Source organism: Nannobrachium achirus (assembly GCF_963921795.1).
Source record: "Nannobrachium achirus genome assembly, chromosome: 3".
Taxonomy (NCBI): domain Eukaryota; kingdom Metazoa; phylum Chordata; class Actinopteri; order Myctophiformes; family Myctophidae; genus Nannobrachium; species Nannobrachium achirus.
In genome coordinates this window covers 39,454,011-39,477,246 of record NC_137812.1, presented here as the reverse complement: position 1 = coordinate 39,477,246, position 23,236 = coordinate 39,454,011, and the positions used below count along the sequence as shown (strand labels likewise).

At 45.1% G+C, this 23,236-nt stretch overlaps 1 protein-coding gene across 2 annotated transcripts in view; it reads left to right on the top strand.

Annotated features, from left to right (window-relative positions):
• The window catches only part of dlc1 (DLC1 Rho GTPase activating protein), a 129,344-nt gene extending 110,362 nt beyond the window's left edge, over nucleotides 1-18,982 (top strand). For both annotated transcript variants that reach the window (XM_080722891.1, XM_080722892.1), the window contains 10 exons: nucleotides 360-2,017; nucleotides 3,394-3,573; nucleotides 6,135-6,294; nucleotides 8,653-8,860; nucleotides 10,430-10,646; nucleotides 11,967-12,081; nucleotides 13,912-14,127; nucleotides 15,163-15,380; nucleotides 15,643-15,816; nucleotides 16,720-18,982. In XM_080722891.1, coding sequence (XP_080579017.1) covers nucleotides 360-2,017; nucleotides 3,394-3,573; nucleotides 6,135-6,294; nucleotides 8,653-8,860; nucleotides 10,430-10,646; nucleotides 11,967-12,081; nucleotides 13,912-14,127; nucleotides 15,163-15,380; nucleotides 15,643-15,816; nucleotides 16,720-16,819 — 3,246 coding nt within the window. In that variant the 3' untranslated portion in view covers nucleotides 16,820-18,982. The remainder of the gene's footprint in view (nucleotides 1-359; nucleotides 2,018-3,393; nucleotides 3,574-6,134; nucleotides 6,295-8,652; nucleotides 8,861-10,429; nucleotides 10,647-11,966; nucleotides 12,082-13,911; nucleotides 14,128-15,162; nucleotides 15,381-15,642; nucleotides 15,817-16,719) is intronic.
• Nucleotides 18,983-23,236: the final 4,254 nt, after the last annotated feature.

The following is a 23,236-nucleotide window of genomic DNA, read 5'->3' as shown; positions in this document are numbered from 1 at the left end:
TATAGTCATATGCTCAACCACAAGACTACACTTACTGTAATGCCACTTGTGATGTGTTTCCATTTTAGGAAATACTTCAAATGACAAATGAATGTCAGGATTTCTTTTTTGCCAACAAGAGCTTATAATGGAAGTCTTAATAGAAATCACTTCTGGAAAACTGCGACATTTTAGAAAACAAATCTAGAACTCCAAAAATGTTTCCTGGATCATGGTTAAGAATGGCAGAAAGTCAATGGAAAACTGAAGTGCATAATGTTTCCTAACGATTGCTCTCCACACTTCTCTTTTTTTCATCCTCCACTTCCCCACCTATCCTCTCCTCCTATCAACACCCCCCTCTCTCTAATGTTTCGCAGAGTGAGGACTCGGATGAGGATGAACCGTGTGCCATCAGTGGTCGATGGACCTTCCAAAGAGACAGCAAGCGCTGGTCCCGCATGGAGGAGCTGGAGGTCTTCTCCTCCCTGCCGGCAGGGCCCTCCCAGTCCTCCTTCCCCCAGGACCAGGTCTCCCAGACGGGCACGCTCACCCTCCGCGAGGGCCACAGTTCGGAGAGCGTGCTGAGTGATCTGAGTGAGCAGCCGGAGGTGGGCTCCATCCACAGTAGTGGGAGTGGAGGGAGGGAGGAAGAGAAGAATCATGCCGGGGCCCTGGCAACTCAGGCTCTGCCCACTGGTGCCACCCGTGCCAGCTCCGTGGCCAGCATGTGTTCGTCCTCGGGCACTGGTGGGTCTGGATGTGCCATTGAGGATTCCCTGTCTGACGTGCTGCCTCCTTCGCCCCTGGAGACCCTCGGACAGTTCACCTTCGACGTGAAATCGGGAATGGGGGGCGCATGCTTGGAGCGGGGATTCGGCGACGGCGGCAAAAGCACGCGTTCGCGAGCGAAAAGCTTCCTCAAGAGGATGGAGAGTCTGAACTTGTGGAGTGGCACCTCGACAAAGAGGAAGAAGAAGCTGACCACCAGCGGAGGCAAGCTGGAGATCAGCGGGCCCGTCATCAAAGAGGGCCTGGACGACAACAAACTGCGAAGGCTCAACTGCGTGGACATCTCTAGCATCGCCCTCGACCACAACCGGAACCCGACCCAAACCATGACGCTGAACCGGAACCGCTCTGTGTCGTACTCCACCCAGACCAGCAGCGGCAGCACCGGCAGCAGCCAGTCCGAGGCCAGCAGCGGCAGCACTGTGAGCACGCCAAGCCCTGTGACCCGAGCCCGCAGCCACAGCACGGCCGCAGGCTCCAGCAAGAGAGGAGGGATGTACTTAGAGGGCTTCGACCCGTTCTCCAGCGCTCTCCAGCAGCAGGCCTCCAGCCAACAACCGGCAACGCCTGAGCCCACGTCGGCCCCGCCTGCACCCTGCCAGGCTGGCAGGAGGACGGTGGACGAGCAGAACCGCAGGAACAACCATGGCGACCGGAACGACAACCGACAAGTGGTGGAAGAGGACGAAGAGGAGGAGGAGGACGAGGAGGGCGTGATCTTTTTCTACCTGCCAGAGGGCCACAAGCCCGGAACCTTCCCCAAAGCCCTGCAGGACGGGAGCGCGCGCAACGGGAACGACAACGGGAACTCGGTGGTCCTCAGGGGACGCCAGAGCAGGCGACAGCGGCGCTGCTCCGTGGGCTCCGCCGACAGCCGGCTCAGTTTCTACGACAACGTGCCCTACTCCGAGAGAGAGGAGGAAGAGGAGGACGAAGAGCGCAAGCTGGACCAGGTGCTCCAGCACGTCAGCGGCATGCAGCGCTTCGTCAACGCCTGGTCCGCAGCCGTGGCCCGCGAGGACGAGGAGGAGGAGGAGGAGGACGAGGAAGAGGAGGAGGAGTGCGACTCGGATTCGGCGCTGGATTCGGCTTCCCCGTGTCCTTCGTCGCCTCTGCAGAACAGACTGGAGGAGACGGAGAACGGGAGCGATCAGGACAGCACGGGGAACCCCCTGGGAGAGGGCGAGGACGGCATGAGGGAGAGACGAGACTCGGGGGTGGGAGCATCTCTGACCCGCACCAACAGGTCAGTAGGAATCTCATACAACCCCCTCGTTTTGATTGATTAGATTTATTGTTAATAGCCATGGAGCACTGGTTCTCAAACACTGGGTCGGGACCCATTTGTGGGTATATGTTTAAGAAGTGGTGAAAATAGCAGATCTAAAAGCTCACAACACGGCACGTAGCGACGCGTTGTGAGCTTGTAGATCGTCTATTTTCACTCATTTGGGTCTCGGGCAAACGTCTAATTTCTCTTTTGGTTCACGGTCTAAAACGTTTGGGAACCACTGATCTAATACAACCCCCTCTTTTTGATTGTTAATAGCCATAGAGAGAGAGAGAAAACCAAAAGCCAAATGGCCAGTGTTACCAAACCACCTGATGCTTCTTAGTCTCTAGGCTTTGCCAGGCTGTACCTCACACTAGTTTGAATGGCCCAGGGACAAAGGGCCATGGAAGGAAAGGGCAGACAAATCGGAGTGCAATAGAAAGAGTGAAAGAAACCCCAGTGCAGTGACAAGGAGAAGTTTTCCGTTGAAAGACTTAAAGGCACAGAGCGATAAACGGCGGGACGCGTTGAGACCACTCTCCTTACATAATCTGCCTGTGCACGGCCGGAGCACTCTGGAATGCTCCGCGGTCTCTATGGGGACTGTTGCCATTCTCTCAGGAATCCACAGACGGGATTCCATCGGTGAGGGATATTATGGGGAATTCAATTGCCCCGACAAGCTGTTGAGTGATACACGCATAAATCCCTGTAATCCCAAATATGATCACTGAGCACTTCGGGAGAGAGGGATGCATAGCTCTGCTTCAGGTGTTCAAGCGAAGGAAATGAGTACAAATTAAATGACTCGCAGGCAGGTCATGGCAACCAGGGCAGGGGCCCTCTGTCTGGAACCGTGTAGTACGTAGATGTGTGGGCGTGCATAGACCATGGCTGACGTAGGGCAGTAGTTCTCAATCTTTCTGTTGTGAAAATAGCAGATCTACATGCTCACAACGCCTCGCAAAACGCGAGGCATTGTGAGCATGTAGATCTGCTATTTTCATAACTTCTGCCTCAAATACGACAATTTGGCCAATGTTTAAGTAGTCATTTTAGAGGATTAAAAATTCCTCACTTGTCACTTTAGAAATGTGCAGATACCCTCTATACACTCAAACTGTATGTTGGTTTGTTTACTGTTGAGAGAGAAAAATAAATGTTGTACATTACGCTAATCATCTGGGGACCCCCCAAAACAATTTGAGAACCACTGACTTAGGGAACAGAACAAGTGAAAGAACCTTTTTGGTATTTTTTTCAGTTAACCAAAAAAAAAAAGGAGTGGGCCAAAGATCAACACAGTATACAGGGTTGTTAATGTTCCTCTTATCATATCTCCCCTACAGGCCTCAGAAGCTCCGCTGGCCCAGCTTCCAGAGCTCTCATCGGCCCAGCCTGGCCTCGGCCCAGCTCCAGATTGGCTGCCAGTCAGTGCTGCAGATGAACCTGCTCCAGAAGCTGTCCCTGCTGCAGCTCACCGCCCTGCTGGAGAAGCACACTCCCACCAACAAACATGGCTTCAGCTGGTGAGTGGACCACCGGACGCAATAGTCAGAGCGTGCACAGGGCAGAGGGCATCCACAACATGCGTACATATGCCACAGTAACCAACAATAACTCACCACCTATAGGGCATATCGTTGTTTCCGGGTCGAAACCTTGTACTGTAGGTTTTATTCATTTTGTATTTATCATTTTAAAAATGATATAAGCTAGTGAAAATATATTTAAAAAAAGGGTATTTCAGCCGGACAGTGACGATCTACTGTACATCATTCTGATTGACCGAGACATGTCATGGGGGGATATATTAATTATCTATAACACTGCTAACAAGAACAGGCGTGTAGAATTTGTACAGCCAAACTGGGAAAAATGTACATATTTTATAGTGTATTTATTCGTAATTATTGACACCTGCGTCACAAGAATATGATATTGTAGCTATGCTGAATGAGTGAATGAGAACCATGGAATCCTTTTCTTAATGTGTGACGTTTAATATTTTTTGGCCATCATGAAGACGTTGCAAAGTATGCTCGTATACGTGGGATAATGCACTGTGCCCAAGTCAGTCATAAGCTCCCAGTGCAAGCCATTATATGTACAGTATATGTATGCGCTTAAGCAACGGTGACCAGGTGAGATGATGGACACACACAGGTGGACATAATTACTTGACCCAATAAAACGAATCCACTTACATTCACCACTCTCCCCTGTGTTTAACTCAGCCCACTACGTCTCCCATCTGCAGGTCATTGTATAGTACACTGACGGCTGCCTCGAGGAGTTGGGTTTCAACATTCTTTTCCCAGGCCAATAATTGCGGGGAAAGGCTGTACATTGTCTTTTCCTCGACAGGGCAATCAGAGCCGACGTTCACGCGCGCAGTGTTAGAACAAGAGCTGGCGGTTGGAAAGATCTCCCCTCAACAATTATCCCTCAACCACGGCTCTATCCCCCTTCCTCTTGAATACAGGCCTCATGCTATTATTGCCCCTCACGACTGCCCAATGTCACTCGACATCCCCCTAATTCCTCTCTCTAGCGTTAGGACCCGCGTGTTACAAATCCCATTCTCCGTCTGCTGCACATTCCTCTGTTCTCTTCTTCTCTCTTCCCTTCCTGTTTTCTTTTACCATTTGAACATTGAGGTGTCAAGGAAAGGAAAGCAGCATTTCCCTTTAAAGCTGTAAATGGTAAATGGTGCATTTATATCGTCGTTGTCGGGTGGAAACCTTGTATGTCCAAAACCGTTCGTTTTGTATTTATCGTTTTAAAAATTATCTAAACTAGTGAAAATAGCCGATCTACAAGCACACAACGCCTCACACCGCGAGGCGTTGTGTGCTTGTAGATCGGCTATTTTCACTAGTTTTGTGCAATAGTCTTGTGTGATGAACCAGGTCTTTACTTTACGGAAAAACATACAAATTAGAAACTTGGAGATACGAGGTGTTCTGCCCGACAGTGACGATATTTAGATTCATACTTAGTCCAAGGTCACAACGCATCACGGTAAATTTTATTTTAATTTAATTTATACATACTTAAGCTTAAGCATTTATAAATCTTCCCTTCTTCCCTAGCCTCAGGCTAGAAAAGGAGTCATGTCAGTCTTATGATAGGTTGAGGCTGACGACAGCCCTCTGAAAGACAGAGGCCACTTGTTTCCTAGCGCCGGAGGCCTGCACATATTCAAAGATCCCAGTCTGACATCAGTAATGTGCCTCCTTGTCCTTCCATTTGTTCCATAGAAATGCACATTGTATCTCTCCTAAACACACCTAACACCCACACGGAGAGATACACACCCTAGTACTATGTAGCCTAGGATTAGCAGTTATTGACCTGCCACACTCTCTCTCTCTCTCTCTCTCTCTAACTCTCTCTGTGTCACACACATACCGGTATAGTATAGAGTAGACAGTGAGTGAGGGCATTAGCGGCCCTCCCCTTTGATACCCCATACATACGGCAAAATCCAGAGTGCCAAGTCAACTCTGAGTGTAAAAACGGAGTCATAAGGGCCTATCGAACAGTCAAATTAACATTCCGGACTTTACTGTGACCCCCCCGTCTCACTCTCTGTTTATCCACCCCCCTCATAAACTTGGACGGCTCCTGTCGCCCAGGAAGTGTCTTACAGAAAAGCCTTCAAATTGTACATTTTGAAGTCATGAGGCTCAATTCAATCCGTCCTCCTCTCAGTCCGTATCACATTTACTTAACAATGACCCAATGAGACAAAAATAATGAAATGAATGAATAATGAGAAATGAAAGCCGTAATTCTGTGGCTATTTGTAAAGGATTTCTTGTCCGAGGTCTCACTTAAGTTGGCACACAACAAAAGCTGTTCCTTTACTTAAGCATCAGGCAGATCATCTTCCAGCACAGCCACACAGTTGCATAACAACATGCAGTTCTTATGTATACAGGGCAGTCCTATTGAACCAAGGCATGTGTGCTCCTGTACGCGTCGGCTTGGAGAATGTTTAATTATGTGCAGAATGTTGTGTGAATAGCATTACTCGATGTTCAGTACAGCACTTTTAATGTGTGTGTGCGTGTGTGTTTTACAGGGCTGTGCCAAAGTTTATGAAGCGGATCAAGGTGCGGGACTACAAAGACAGGAATGTATTCGGTGTGCCACTGCAAGTCAATGTCCAGCGCACAGGCCAGCCCCTCCCCCAGGGCATTCAGCAGGCAATGCGCTACTTACGCAATCAATGTTTAGACCAGGTAATACACGCATACACACACACACACACACACTCGTATTGACACACACATGCATCTATACTTATTGAGACATAATCCTTCCATATGTCATTATGTGGCAGTCATACTGCACTTCAGAACTTCATCTAAGTCAGGGGTTCTCAAACCTTTTTAGGCCGTGACCTCCAAAATAAACATATTTGAACTGGGGATCCCCACCCTGACAAGCACTTGGAATTGTAGGTATTACATTTAATGTGACTCGGTTCCACAGATAAATATTGTGAAAATAGCAGATCTACATGCTCACAAGCATGTACAGTAGATCGGCTATTTTCACAATGTTCGCCTCTTATTTGGCAGTTTAGCCAGTTTGGTATTAAAACGGTCTTGAAAGTCCTTAAATTGTCACTTCATAAATGTGCAGATACACTGTATACACTTATACTCTGTGTTTGTTTGTTTGTTTACCATTGAGTGAGAAAAGAAATGACATTAAGCTAAGCATCTGGGGACCCCACAAAATAATTTCGGGACCCCACTTGCGGTCCCGACCCCAAGTTTGAGAACCACTGATCTAAGTAACAGCCTCCATTTTACACGTGCTGGGAAATGCTCTTTGGTTATGTAAGATCTGTATTTTAAGACATTCACTATCAGTCAAATATGCATCTGTTTTTATCATGCTCTGTTACATAACATGGGGCCACGAAAAAGAAAAAGGCGCCAATCGTCAACCCTTAACACTGTGTGCATGCCATGTATACATGCCCTTCTCTCTCTTTCTGTCTCTTCCATTCTCCTGCCCTCTGCACACATAAAGTGTGCACGGACACACTCAATTTAGTGTGTTGACTGAGGGCACACATGCTGTGTAAGATAGAGTCAGACAGGTCTCTCTGTCTGTCTCTCTTTCGCTCACTCACACACACACACACACACACGCGCACGCACGCACGCACGCACAGACGCACACGCACACACGCACGCACGCACGCACGCACGCACGCACGCACGCACACACGCACACACACACACACACACACACACACACACACGCAAGAGCAGGCCTGTGGAGAGTCAGAATTTCCAGCTGTTTAGTCACCTGTGTCAGTCTGTTTAATATAAAGAGACAGTGCCAAGTGTGTGTGTGTGTGTGTGTGTGTGTGTGTGTGTGTGTGCGCGTGCGTGCGTGCGTGCGTGCGTGCCTGCGTGCGTGCGTGCCTGTGTGCGCATGTGTGGGCATATGTCGAAATTAACTAATGAAATAGAACGAACCTCCCAAACCTCAAAAGAATAAGAGTGAAATGGGCATAAATAGCTATTAATGTACGTCAGAATATTAGACAGAAAGAGGGAAGGCTGTCTCTCTCTCTCCGCAGCTGGACAAGGAGCCTCTGTGTGGAAGTGGTGAAAGCTCATGGAAACTATTCTGTCTGGTCAAGCCAAAGGCCCTTTCTCCCCTCACGCCTTGAACAAGCTGCCATTTTGTATAACGGCCATAAAAGGCCAGTGATGAAGTCCTCCACCCAGCAGAGATGTCTGCTGGGTGTCGTGGGATTGTGGCGTAAATACAGGCTGTGTTGTGATGTAACCGTATTGACTTAAAGCTCCGGGTTTACAGGGATAAGTCCAGAACAACATTCCTCTACAACCAAGTGAAAGCCCACCGCTTTAAAAGATGAGCTTCCGTGTTTGCGCGGGCACAAGTGTGTGTGTGTGCGTGCGCGTGCGTGGGTGCGTTGAGTACAGTGGTGGAAAAAGTACTGCCATTTTTTATGCAATGTAGAAATACTCCGTTACAAGTAAAAGTCCAGAATTCAAAATGTACTTGAGTAAAAGTATGAGTGTTGGTGTCAAAATGTACTTAAAAAGTACCAAAAGTAAAAGTACAAAATGTTTGAAAAAAAAAAAACAACGCGTCGCGATGCGACGTGTTTTTAGCTTGTAGATTGTCTATTTTCAAATAGCCTAGGTATAAAATAGGGCTAAAGTGGATTAATGTATGTTTTATAATATAATCATTTATATCTGCAAAGTAACTAGTAACTAAAGTTCTCAAAGTAATGTAGTGGAGTAAAAGTACAATATTTGGATCCAAGATGTAGTGGAGTAGAAGTAAAAGTATTGGAATTTGGAAATACTCAAGTAAAGTACAAATACCTCAAAAAGTACATTACTTAAGTACATGTGCTTAGTTACGTTACACCACTGGTTGAGTACAGAGAATCCATTAAGATATTCCTGGAAGACAAAATGGATTATGGTTCTTCATGGTTATGGAGGGAGCTTTAGCTCAAGGCTGATTCCCAGTGTCCATGCATAAAGTGTGCATGATGTAATAGTCTCCCTCCCTCTGCTCTGTCTCCCTGCGTTCAGGTGGGTCTCTTCAGGAAATCCGGGGTGAAGTCTCGCATCCAAGCTCTCCGCCAGATGAACGAGACGTGCGGTGCCGACGGAGGCGGAGTCAACTACGAGGGCCAATCGGCATACGACGTCGCCGACATGCTGAAGCAGTATTTTAGGGACCTACCAGAGCCCCTGCTCACGAGTAAACTGTCTGAGACTTTCCTTCAGATCTACCAATGTAAGGACACGCACGCACACACACACACACACACACACACACACACACACACACACACACACACACACACACACACACACACACACACACACACACACACACACACACACTCCACACACTTTTTAAGTACTTGTCTATGTATAAACACAAAATGTTGTATATACAGTTCCATTCAGTCATAAATCCATTGCTCTACCTCACACACTCAACAACACACCTAAGATGTCAGGATTAGATAAGGCTTAGGAAAGTGGAAGAACACACACATTGGCATTGTCTTGGAACTGTGGATGCTTGCCTGCGGGGGTAATGAGTGATTGTGAAACTGGGAGGAAAACAAACAAGATGAGTGCAGGAAATACCTGTGAAATGATGTGGTAGAGATGGCACCATAAATCCAGACAACTACCGTATTAGCTCATCTGGCCTTGAGTCACCATTGGCAACGGGTTACAAATAGCCTTTTTATATATCACTGAGATAGCAGAATCTATAATCATAAGTACACACACGCACACACGAGATGGAAAGAAAAGGGAGTTGGACGCATGTAGTACCAGCACGTAGTACAGCACGTACACACAAACACATATGCACAAGCACGTACTCACAAACACATATGCACAAGCACGTACTCACAAACACATATGCACAAGCACGTACTCACAAACACATATGCACAAGCACGTACTCACAAACACATATGCACAAGCACGTACGCACAGACACACACATATGCACTTATATAACTGCCACTTGACATGACGCACACCCTATTGTGGTTCATGGTTGGTTGGGCACTAGCATAGACAGCTTTAGGGCAGGGACGACCAGACTGTCCTGGTTTAAGTGATTGACTTGGATAAAGGTGCAATGAGAGACATAATCTTAGTGCTACAACGACAACATACTTCTTAAACGTTTTAATTTTTGTATTTATTTATTGAAATTATTTTTGTGAAATTTTGGAATTGTTTTAACTGATGAAAACATTTTTAGAATCTTTCGAATGTAGGCCTATTTATTTACTCATTCACTGCCACACACTGGCACTATGGGCAAAACATCAAATTCCGGATTGGCAGTGAATGAGTTAAAGAAAAATACGTAGGAAACCAAAAATAGGGGATATTTAGGGGACTGCCCATAAGTCCGATGGTTCATTAGTCCGAAGGTTCATTAGTCCGAATTTAGTTAGGGTTACTGAGGTTAAGGTTAGGGTTAGGGTTAGAGTTAGGCATAGTATTCTTAACAAATTCCGACTAATGAACCTTCAGACTAATGAACCTTCGGACTAATGAACCTTCGGACCAATGCCATGGCACCGATATTTACCCTTAAAAATGTCTCCACGACCCAGACATGGGTCCCGACCCACTGTCTGGGGAACAGTGGTATACACTCAAAACATCCTTTGCCCTTTTCACTTTCCCTTTGCTTATCTAGCTTGCAGACGGATAGAGGTTAAAGCCACCATGAGCTCACCAGAGATGTGTTCCGTCTCATCACTCTGGTCCGCTCCTCTGTCTGAATAATAATAATAATAACCCCCTGCCTTCCTCTCTGCAGACATGCCCAAGGAGCTGCGTCTGCAGGCTGCGCGCTCGGCCGTGCTGCTGCTACCCGACGAGAACCGTGAGGCGCTGCGCACGCTGCTGTGTCTGCTGAGCGACGTGACGGCCGCCGTGGCTGAGAACCAGATGACCCCCACCAACCTGGCCGTCTGCCTAGCCCCCTCCCTCTTCCACCTCAACACCCTGCGCCGCAAGGAGAGCTCCTCCCCCAGGTGTGTGTGACTGTGTGTGTGTGTGTCTGTGTGCTTACGTACTGGCCAAATGCCACCATGACTTAAAGTGTAGTAGAATTCAAGAAATAGACATGAGGACTGGTCTCTCAAGAGAAATGGTTGTTTTATGGTAAAGGATTTGGGGAGTTAGGCTAGTTAAGAGTTAGGAAAAGTTTCAGTTTGGGGTTTGGGTTAGGATTAGGCATTTAAAAGTTAAGTTTAGGGGTTGAAAGGGCACTGAAAATAGTCAATTTACAATTGCTGTAAAAAAACATCAATGTCCTTACAAGTATAGTTAGTTTGTGTGTGTGTGTGTGTGTGTGTGTGTGTGTGTGTGTGTGTGTGTGTGTGTGTGTGTGTGTGTGTGTGCGTGTGTGTGCGTGTGTGCGCGTGCGTGCGTGCGTGCGTGCGCGTGTGTGCGGGCGTGCGTGCTTCTGTGGCCGTTTCACCTTAATCAACCCAATTCCTTTATTTTGTCTATCAACATGAGCATTGTGATCGCAGCAACGGCTTTGCACAACGTGGAATATACCACATGTTCTCAAAACAGGAAAAAGGTCACGCTGCTAGAGATTACAGAAACTGGAGCAGGATGCTGTAGGTAGAGAGAGAGGAGGGAGTGATAAGGACAACCTCTAGAGAAGTAGGAGGTCAGGGGAAGCAGAGAGGTTATGTCAACTAAAAAAAAGAGGAAATATTTCAACCTGATTAAGAAATGTACATTACATTGATCTTTATTAGGCACAACAGGGTTCATCTACGTGACTACGTGTGTTGCGTTCTGTCGGTGTTGTTTTGTGTTTGTTTATGTTATATGTGAAAAAATGAATTGAATGCAAACATGTAATATACCAAAACAAATTCCAGTGTGTATTACACAATGGCAAATAAAGGAATCTGAATATGAATCAAGTTCGTAATGGTTAAGTTCCTTTTAACAACTTAGGCCCTACTTCAGTGTTTCTCACACCTTCAAATTTCAAGGTCTCCCCTTAACTCTGACAGTGTACAAATGGAACCAAATGAACCCGTGGTTCCATTTGTACACTGTCAGAGTTACAGACTTGTATGGGTCAATTTAGACTCCCATAAAGGAACCCACAAAGTCCCTGGAATCCACTTTGAGAACCACTGCCCTACTTTATACTCTGCGTTGTATGATGGTGTTGCGCGAGAATAGCCATTCTACGGGCTTTTTTTCCTCTCTCACACACACTCCTACGTCCTTCCTTTACCACCTATCTGGATGATGGATGATGTCGCTAACTTTTGGCGTGTCCTCGCTTGTGTCTTCCTCCGTTTCTGTTCCTGGGGTCAAAGGGTGATGAACAGGAAGCAGAACCTGGGAAAGCCCGACCAGCGGGACCTGAACGAGAACCTGGCGGCCACCCACGGCCTGACACACATGATCCAGGAGTGCAGGAAACTCTTCAAGGTCAGTAAGGTCTCCGAAAACCAGTGGTTCTCAACCTTTTCAGGCCGCGACCCCCAAAATAATCCTATTTGAACTGGGGACCCCCCACCCTGACAAGAGTTGAGGCATTACATTTTGTATAATCACGATTCTATTGTGAAAATAGCCGATCGACATGCCCACGTACTCCCTCGTACTCTGGTGTCTTTTTTTAAGATATTCTGAAATACCCAGAAAAAAAGACACCAGGTTGAAAGTGCATGGAATGATCTACTGATTGTGATCTGCACGTTCAACTCCCGCTTAGGGTCTGTCCTAGACCGAGGACTTGAACATCGCCCGTGGCCTATCTGTTCCATCTCACTGTCAGACATCTTTGTGTCTCAGTGTTTGTTCTGTAAACACGCTCTAGTCCCAGTTCCTCTGGTTACCAGACGTCAGTTCACACTCACAGCCGTCACTCGCCCAAAGGAATGTTATGGTTACATAAGGTAAATCTGCTTATTATCGTTCCCCTGTGTACACATACCCAGGTTGTACGGTTCCTGACCTCCTTACCTTTCACAATGCTCAAGTCCCATGGTGGGAAGGGCAGTCACATAAGAGCTCCCCACCCCCGCCCCGCCACCCAAGCTTAGTGCCACAAAGCTTCAGAAAAGTCATGTTGCGTATATAAGGAGAGCAAAGGGAAATAGCCCTTTACAATTCAGACGACAGCACCAGTTGGCTCTGAATAGGCTCTGAGCAGCACTTGCTGGTACGACCTTTGCGTAATAGGACCACAAGCAAGGGATCCATGTGAATAACAATACAATTGCATTATAGCAGCTAATTGTGTTCTTGTAATTTGATTTCTATTTGCCTGATGATGGGCAAAAGTGGAAGACAAGCTTTTATTTTCCTTCTCTGATCAAATCAAGTGTGCTGATAGCCTCTCTGTTACGGCTAATATTAGACAATAATGCTCTGAAAACTCAATCAATGCTGACAGAGGGATAGACGGAGAGAGAGAGGGATAGAGAGAGATCAAGAAGGGAGAGAGAGAGAGAAAGAGATCAAGAAGGGGAGAGAGAGAAAGCATATAGGGTTAATAATAACAAAAGGCAGGGAAGAAAACAGGATGTGTTGTGCTTCCATTTTCAGTGGCCCATTATGCTGTCTGAGTTTAAATTAATTTTCCATTTCCCATGGTTTAATACCTTATGAATCTAATCAGGATGGAGAAGCCTCTGAAAGGAATAGAACCATTGGACACTGTAATAGATTATTGCTGTTTGTTGCAGCCCGGATCGTTTGGTTTGAGCTATTTTGGCAGATTTCGTTTTGCAGGAGGTTCACCTACTGTGACATGCAGTCATGTGGATCATAAGTTGTTGTTACAGTTTGATTATTAACCTATTAAGACCTGGAATTATTTTATACTTTAGCTATTGAACAATAGCAGATATACAAGCCCACATACAGCAAATATTTGAATATATCTTTTTAAAAGCAAACATTTGTAACTCAAATATCTGCTTCTGGGGGGTTCCTGGAACAACATATTTTGAGATGGGAGTCCACGGCCAAATTTTGGGCGTCCTTGACATGAAAAAGTTCGAGAACCACTGATTTTTAGAAGAAGGGTTTAGAAGATTTGTATAGTATCCGGTCAAAAATATTCAGACATGCACACATTTTATCTGGTTTTTCAAAAATAGCAGATCTACGAGCTGTATATCTGCTATTTTTCAATAGCTAAAGCATAAAATAACGGTCAAAGCGGTTGAAATCTCAAGTGGACACAGATTTGCTTGTCCAGGTTCTAAAATGGCTTATTAATTGTCCTGTCTCCCCAACCGTCCCGTGCAGATCCCAGAGGAGATGAGCCGCTGCAGGAACTCGTACGTGGAGCAGGCTCTGCTGCCCGTGCGCCTGGAGGAGCTGGGGGGAGAGGAGGCCGGGCCGGGGGGCTACAGGAGCTACCTGAGAGACAGCCTGGACGCCCTGCTCAAGGAGTCCAAGGACAAGTTCAGAGGCTACGACAGCTGCTCCACCCCCGAGCACGCAGAGCTGGCCTATAGGAAGGTAAGAGGGCTCAACCGACCGGCACACATTTCATTTCTCTCTCTCTCTCTCTCTCTCTCTCTCTCTCTCTCTCTCTCTCTCCCTCACACACTCCTTTTCCTGAATATCTAATGGAAAAACAGCAGTTCCTATTTCCTGTGTAGAAGCGCGTCCGTGTGAAACTGGCCCCGGGCTCCTCATTCCCAACCCAGCAAACTGGCCGCTGTCCCAGAATGACATCAGCTTGTCACGCGCAGTCACTCTCTCACACACATACACACACACGCGCACGCACACACACACACACACACACACACACACACACACACACACACACACGCACACACACAGAGCACAGGCCCCCCACTTCCTGTGTCCAGTGTGAAGGGGCCCCTTGCAAGGATCCATGTCAGATGTCCTTCATTTTGAGTCACTCAAGGCCTGCAGAGGGTCTTTATCGGCTGGAAGCTGAAAAATCCACTGGGAACCTTTTAGAAAAGTCCAGCTGGTATTCACTGGTATATACCAGGAAGTCCTGATGTCATGCCAGTGTTATTTATTATATCAAAGGGAAACCTTGTATGCCCAAAACCAAACCAGAACCTGGGTTCCAATAATTGATCCAGATTAGTTAGGATTTAGTCAAAAGATTTAGTCAAAAGCTCTTGTTAATACTTTTCATTGGTTACATATTTATAAAACCCACAGACAGAATGAACCATTACCATTTATTCATTTATTTTCAAAATGTTCCGGAAATAGCTAAAGTCGCTGAACCACAAAATCACAAAAGCATTACCACTCAATGCGATCAGCTATTTCCGCTACTTTTGCACAATACTCTTGTACGACCAAATAGGCCGTATTTGTAACACAAATTTTACTTCTGGGGGTCCCTTGCACAACATATTTTGAGATAGGGGTCCGTGGCCAAATACATGTAATTTTTAGGGTCCTTGACACAAAAAAGTGTGAGAACCACTGATTTAGAAGAAGGATCAATCAGCAGTGGTACCTAACCCTCAATCCTCCATCTGTGCCGTGCCGTGTGTCCAGGTGAACGACGGCTCTCCGCTGCGGCTGTGGAAGGCGACCATCGAGGTGCCCGCCAGCCCCGAAGAGGTCCTGACCCGGGTGCTGCGGGAGCAGGCCCACTGGGACGAGGACCTGCTGGAGAGCCGGGTGGCAGAGACCCTGGACGAGAGGACGGAGGTCTACCAGTACGTGCGGAACGCCATGGCCCCGCACCCCACCAGAGACCACGTGGTGCTCAGGTACGAACAGAGTCAACTTTTATTTTTTTACATTAACCACTTGAACCCCTAGCCTCCCTACTCTGAGGAACATTAGCCAAAAATAACCAGTAAGACTCCCTAAATCGGGAGATAAGCAACCGTCTGCTCTCTGTCGAGTGTGTCTGCAACTTGCGTCTCATGCTCTTTCTCTCCATGATCTCTCTCTCTCTCTTTCTCTCGCTTTGCCCCGCACCCTCTCAACCCATGCTAACATCTCGGTGTGCTCTCTCCCCACCCCCAGGACGTGGCTGACTGACCTGCCTAAAGGTGCGTGTGCGTTGGTGTGCACCTCCGTGGAGCATGCGGGGGCTCCGGTGCTGGGCGTGCGGGCCAACGTCCTGACCTCGCGCTACTTCATCGAGCCCTGCGGCACCAACAAGTCCCGCCTCACGCACATCTCCAGGACCGACTGCAGGTCAGTGGTGGATACTTAAGTAAAAATATCAATACTGCAATATAGGAATACTCTGTTATACAAGTAAAAGTCCAGAATTCAAAATGCACTACTAGAGTAAAAGTACAAACGTATTGGCATCAAAATGTACTTAAAGGAGTAGTTCACCCCCAAAATGACTTTTTTTCTATTGATTACTCAGGCCATGGAGAGTAGAGTTCAATAATATTTTTTGGTTTTTGTCACATTCCTAAGACAACATTTTGATTCAAGTAAATTTACCCCCATTGATTCCGGATGGTGACCTGTTTCGAAATGGGTCACTATCCGGAATCAATGGGGGTAAATTTATTGTTATCACATTTTTGTCTTAGGAATGTGACAAAAACCAAAAAATATTATTGAACTCTACTCTCCATGGCCTGAGTAATCAATAGAGAAAAAGTCATTTTGGGGGTGAACTACTCCTTTAAAGTATTAAAATTAAAGTACATCATTTTTTAAATAGCAGATCTACAAGCTCTGCTATTTTCAAATAGCCTAGGTATAAACTAGGACTAAAGTGGTTAATGTATTTTTTATAATATTATAATGTATATCTACAAAGTTACTAACTAGTAACTAAAGTTACTAGTAACTAAAGTAAATAAAGGTAGTGGAGTAAAAGTGCAATATTTGGATCTGAGATGTAGTGGAGTAGAAGTAAAAGTATTGGAAATTGAAAATACTCAAGTAAAGTACCAAAACCTCAAAATTGCACTTACAGTACAGTACAGTACTTAAGTAAATGTACTTATTTCATTTACACCACTGCATGGGGGTTGACAAAAATAAATGAATAATAATAATGAATGCATGGATGTCGACTAAGATGAAATCATTAACGCTCTCTCTCTGTGTCTGTGTGTCTTTCTGTCTGTTCAGGGGTCGGTTCCCAGAATGGTACAATAAGCTGTATGGTCACTTGTGTGCTGCTGAGGTGGTGCGGATACGTGACTCCTTCACAGTGTCAATGGAGAAGTAAAAGGACCAAAGTGCAGTTTTGGTTGACAAAACATCACAAAAGAACGTATTTGAACGCCTGGCCTGCCTGTTGGGACTACACTTTGAACCCCATTGTGAACATTAAGCGACATATAATATTGTGATATCTAAAACTCTCTATACATACTAAAGTCATATGGACAAACCCTGGATCACGGATGCTCTGATTGTGCCACAAAGATGTGACGTCGTCATTTCCCCTCCCAAGTTAAGAGTTGTGGTTGTGATGTCACTTTTGTTCAACCATATCCAGAGAACGCTACTGCTTCTGAGAAGCAAGGGGATTCAATGTGTGTGTGTGTGTGTGTGTGTATGTATGTATGTATGTAATGTATGTGTAATGTGTACGTGTATGTACTGTATGTGTCTATGTGCACTTGTAAGCACATAAAAGTGGTTGATATCGTCGTTGTCGTGTGAAAACCTTGTTTGTCCAAAACCGTTCGTTTTGCGTTTATTGCGTTTATCATTTTAGCACACAACGGCGTTGTGTGCTTGTAGATCTGCTGTTTTCACAACTTTTGTGCGACGGCCTTGTATGGTGAAGCAGGGCTTTGCTTTGCGAAAGAACGTACCAATTTGAAACTTGGAGATACAAGGTTTCCACCCGACAGCGACGATATATAAGTATGTATGCGCACTGGTTTCCAGGTGTCCAGCTGCAGTGTGTACATATAGTATTCTGAAACTATTCCCAATAGTTCTTGATGTGCATATGTTCCTTTTTCTGTTACAGCAAAACATAGATTGTAGGCAGAGCAATGAATATACCGTATATTATCAGTCGGTGGATGAATCCATTGGGGATAATAGTGAAAATAATGAATGAATGAATGTGCTGGCAATATACAGTGTGAGTTTTGACCACTTGAGCTTTTCGACAATAGCCAATTTACACAAGCTCGCTTGTAGATTGACTCTTTTTTTGGAAAGTGGTTAAATGGTGAACAGGATGTGAGATGACAGGTGGCTAGACAAAACAGAGGGCTTTAGTGTTCCAATGGCCAGAGACACATCGATTGTGGTGGCTGGCTCACCAATAGGAAATCATGTACAGATGGCTTACATACAACCAACATCCCAAAACAGGTTTCTTCTTCATTCCCTTATTAAGAGTATTTTCATGAGAATTCAGTGTTAATCAGTATTGTTGGTGATATAAAGCAAGGGTGTGTTTTCTTGAAGCTTGTTACATTTCATGTTATGATGCGAGGCATTCTACATACCTGGATTTAGCCCTGTCACAGCTTTGCAAAATAATGTGTGCTGACGACGCGTAAGCACAAAACTTAAGAAAACTATACAGAGGCACCGGGAGGAAGTGTTGCATACCTTAAACGATAACACAACTTTTAATTAAGACCAAGCTTTATGATGGACCAAATTTAGAAAAAAAAGCCAAAAGAAATGTTTAAAGAAGCCAAACCAAACTACTACGTCAGTCTCAGTGCTGATAAGGACACAGACAAACCTTTTGCTCGGATGCTTTGGTTTGTGGGCCAAACATAAAAAAAAAAAAAAATAAATAATGGGAGTAAAATTTAAACAACCCTCACAATCCCGTGAGAGCAGACAGAATTTGTTCTGTTCTGACTTGCAGCGGAAACCGCTGAATTACCTTTTGAGAGCGAACGTGAGAAGTAAAAAAGAACAGAGAATGTCCTTTTATAAAGGTGGGGATTTTACAGGTTTTACTGTAAAGAAAAGGCAATGAGGGCTGAGAGAATGTTTCTGTGTGGTTTAAAAGAAGGAAATACATAATCTACGTGCAAGCTTCTTTATCTGTACCGTCTTGTCAGTGTTTAAATGAAGTAAGACTTTTTAAGACCTCATAACAAAGTTGCTCTTAAGTCATATTACTCACGTTTCAATCTGAGAGCTCACATTTATTTTATGTTGTTCTATAATTAATTCACTAAAGCCATTGTTCATATCATAAACGTGTTTGTACATTAACTGTATTCCTGCCAAATAAGAATAACGCATGACAATGACAGTTAATTTAAAACCCATATATTTATACCTCAGATATTATGTTTGTTTTGTATCATACCATGTTATTTTATTGTAAATGTTAAGCTTTATGTTACAGAAATGAACAAAGGTTTTATCTTTTTTATTAATATTATTTCTGTACAGTTTAATCACAGTGCACTATTAAATGTTTTAAAGTAAACTTTTGCTGCCTCAGAGACTTCATATAATGGGATGTCTTGTTCATTCTTCGTTGCATGACCGTGTCTCACGTCGAAAAGAGAAGACCTAAAAGCTTCCATTGCGTTGTGAGCTTGGACGGAGTATAGATTAGGCTTGAGAGAGTACACATGTAACCCAATGAAACTTTACGGATGTGTAGCTCTATGAGAGTGTACAAATGTGACCAATTTGGTTACATTTGTAGTTCTCAGTTAAATTAACTCAGTATTTTACTGTGTACAGTAGTAATATCACCTCCTCTCTCTCCCTCACTCTTCAAAATAAAAAAGCACTGGCTCTCTTCCACCCCTGCACTTCAAATCCTTCGTCGTCTGTCCTCTAATTTGTTTACCATACAAGTTGTACAAACTGCTCGTGTCGAGCGTGGGCATAATAACACAGGAGAACAAACAACCTCTCTCTGTCTCTCTCTCTCTCTTTGTGTCTGTCTCTCTGGGTGTCTCTCTCTCTCTCACTCTCCGCACAAATATGAGCATTAGAGGGAATGGGCTGGGTAGCAACTGGCGTGGATAGATGGTGATCTCACTGCTTGTTTCTTACATAACAGTTTCATATGGCAGAAGACAATGGGGCTCATTGTGCCACAGCTGGCCCGGTCCAGAACGGGTGGGGGGTGAAGGGCGGGGTGGGGAGGGTCACAGGGCACAGAGTGGGGCATCAAGGCGGGCCAGAGAACGGGAGTTGGGAGGGGGCTCCGTGCCCATGTGTTTTTTCTCTCACATGCCATTCAGGCTAACAGGGGCCATCTGTGGGAGGGAAGAAATCTTTCCCACCACACACACACACGCACGCACACACACTGACACACACACACACACACACACACACACACTGTGTACAGTAAAATCCTCAACATCTATTTAACTCTGAGAGCAAATGGAATGGACCTGAATGGGCCCATTCTTCAGAGGCGTCAATTGGGTATGGCAAGCTGTGGCAGCTGCCATACCTTGGTTACAGGGGGAAATAATAAAATGTACTTTTCATCGTGCCTCTTGCTAAGGTAGGCAACATGACTGGTGTCTTGCACGCGTGCAAGACACCAGTCATGTTGCCATTCTTACACTCTCAGTTCAGTTCAAACCGAGCATGTGCACACCAACCAAAAACATGCTTTCGCTTACAAGCGCAAGGCCTCACTTACATCTTCACAAAAAATAGGACTTGTGTACACTGGCGATTTGGCTTCACATGGCTACATAGATGCATAGTGAGTGTATGTACACTTGCGATATCGTGTTCTGTTCCTGGCTTTGCTCTTATTCAAATATCGTACCTTTATGAAGTGTTTACTTTGGCTGTGCATTTACATGGCTTTGACATAGGTGCTTTCCACACGCACGCACGCACGCACGCACGCACGCACGCACGCACGCGCGCGCACACACACACACACACACACACACACACACACACACACACACACACACACACACACAGGGTGAAAGGAAAAACAGGTCCAAACGTGAAAGCCCTCCACCTTTATATCAAGATAATTCAGATATTCTGTGGTCACGCACTCATTCCTTTCCCTGTGGCTCACGTGTACCTCGACACTGCAAGAACTCTGTGTGAGTGTATGTGCATGCATGAGTGCGTGCGTGCATTTGTGCGCTAGTAGGCTCATAGTTTTGCACAAGGATGTGTAAGTGTTTGTGCTGGGAACCCAACCATCTCTGGGAGGTTGTGCAGGGCCAGATAAGACTGACCCACGGTCAGCATTCCTGCGGCCTTTGAGAAGCAAGCAGAGGAGGTTTCCCACATTGATAAATGGATGAAAAGAGGGTCAATACAGCACTGCGTGTGTGCGTGTGTACTTGTGCCTGTGTATAAAGGGTATGCGCAAGTGAATGGCAAATCGAGTGGCAAAGTGAGTTTAACATATTTTAACGTTGTTTAATGCAATCAGATAGGACTTTTCTGTTTGGATGTATGAGCTGTCAAGGCCAGAAAGTAGTTTTTGCCACTTAGTAGGCATTCCTGCATAATTTCCGGGTATGATGATGATGTCACGTGTGCATACCCTCTATTCTTCCAAATTCCTTTCAATTCATTTCATAATCGTAGGTCCCAAATCACAAAATATCATCTAATAAAACCCCAATATTATACCTGTATTCAATGGTGCCCATTCCAGCTTTGACCAGCCTTCCATACAAACCAACCTCTTTATATACAGACTTAGATGATTCAGGGACACCTCAGCCAATGCGAGAAGCCCTGACATGACCACTAGAGGCCCAGTTGATACTTACTTCCTGTGGCTCACTATGTATTTTTAGTCCCATCACAGTGTGCAGCTAAAGCGCCTTTGGCCTTTGGTTTCAGCGTCAACATGGTTGGTGAACAGTTGAGTTTGGTCACTAGAAATCCCACAGGCGTGCCAAATAGCTGTGAGGACCTATCGGTCACGTAGTACCATGTGGAATGGAATGCCCTGATGGATCACTTGCGGTATTGTTGTGGCAACAGAAATGGTATGTCATCATGATAACATGGTATTACAAGTGTCAACATGAGGAGAAAAGACAGCAAAGAATTTGGTCACACGATGTTCAGACAGTTTATGTGATATCATTCCTCAGGATATCTCCATTTATTCCAGGAATGCCAGTGGCCAGAGTCATAATCCATGGCAGAACCGATCTGTGCGATTTTCCACAAAGCAACAGAATTTGCCTCAGTGCAGCAAATTCACACTCACCATTCACTGAAGAACATATACTTCACACGCACATACGCGCGCGCGCGCACGCGCACACACACACACACACACACACACACACACACACACACACACACACACACACACACATTTATATAGTGTCTACTAGTCTTTCCTACCACTCAAATGCGCTTTACAATGTACTTCACGTTCAGCCATTAACACACCACAGTTCACTAGCAAAGACCACACATTCAAACAATCTGTCGTGAATCTCCTCATTCCACTCCAAACATATTTTGAAATATCATCTCTCTCTTATTTTATTTTTTTAAATATATAGTGTGTTGTGGTGCCATATCTCTCTCAGTATCAAAGCAAGCAGGAAAGTGGAGAAATACACGCTTTCTTTTGAGAGAACATGGCCATTGGTCGAGTGACCATCATAACTCTGAAATGAAACAAACATGTTTGTAGCTCACCATCACATTTAACTTTAGTTAACTTGTGCTTCATATTTGTATAAGATGATTGAATTATCTGTGAGAGTACATTTTATAAGGATGTTTAAGGTGCTCCAGGTCACTCTTTCAAAGGAAAAAATGTTTGTCGACTACCTTTTTTCACTGACGAGAACAAAATAAAAACTAAGCTATCATGGCTAAAACTAAGAGTAAATATATTGACAATTATAGACAAAGATGTTAGGGAGGGGCAGCTAGTGGGCCATCAAGGCCGGCCAACATTAGTAGGTAGTCGACAAAATCAACTGTGCATTTATCTATCTCTACATCATGTCAAACACAAGCAAAAAAAAAGAAAAAAGAAAAAAAAAACACTAACACAACCTAATAGTGCAGTGTCCAAAGGTCAGAGCGATAAAAACAACTAGCAAAAGAAAAGAAAAAAAACAAAAAAAAAACAAACAAGAAAGGGTGATGCGGCAAGACGCACAAAAAAACACCCTCCCTGGAAGGTCCTTAGAGGTCAAAGTCAGTGCAGATATAGTTCCAGTAAAGAAAAAAAAGGCTACCGTCGTCCTACGTTAGGAAGGTAGTCCTTGTCAATCGACCGTTGTGTGTCTCGTTGTACAGCTTGAGAGCAGCCGGTACAAAAGACGGTTATGTGGCCATGTACATCCTGGCCATATGGTGCGTTCCTGTTTCCGGCGAAGATAAGATAAAAACACTGAAAAAACGTGGCAGAGGCGGCTGAATGAATTCATTGATTAACGAATTAATTAATTAACAAATTAATTAATTGTGTTGTGACTGCAGGTCGCAGTTTACTATGAAACCCGGCTGATCCTGTCCGTCCGTGAGTCAGTGGGTAACACCTCAATGTCTATAGCTGACCTGTTGTGACATCACATTGTTGACTTTTACGCTCCATATATGACTGCCTGTTCTGGCAAATATATGGAGATCCCTGATATGATTGATATTAAGCCCATATTAGGCAATGCCCATATATGGACGCTCCATATGGCCAAGACAGAATTCATTTGCAAAATCA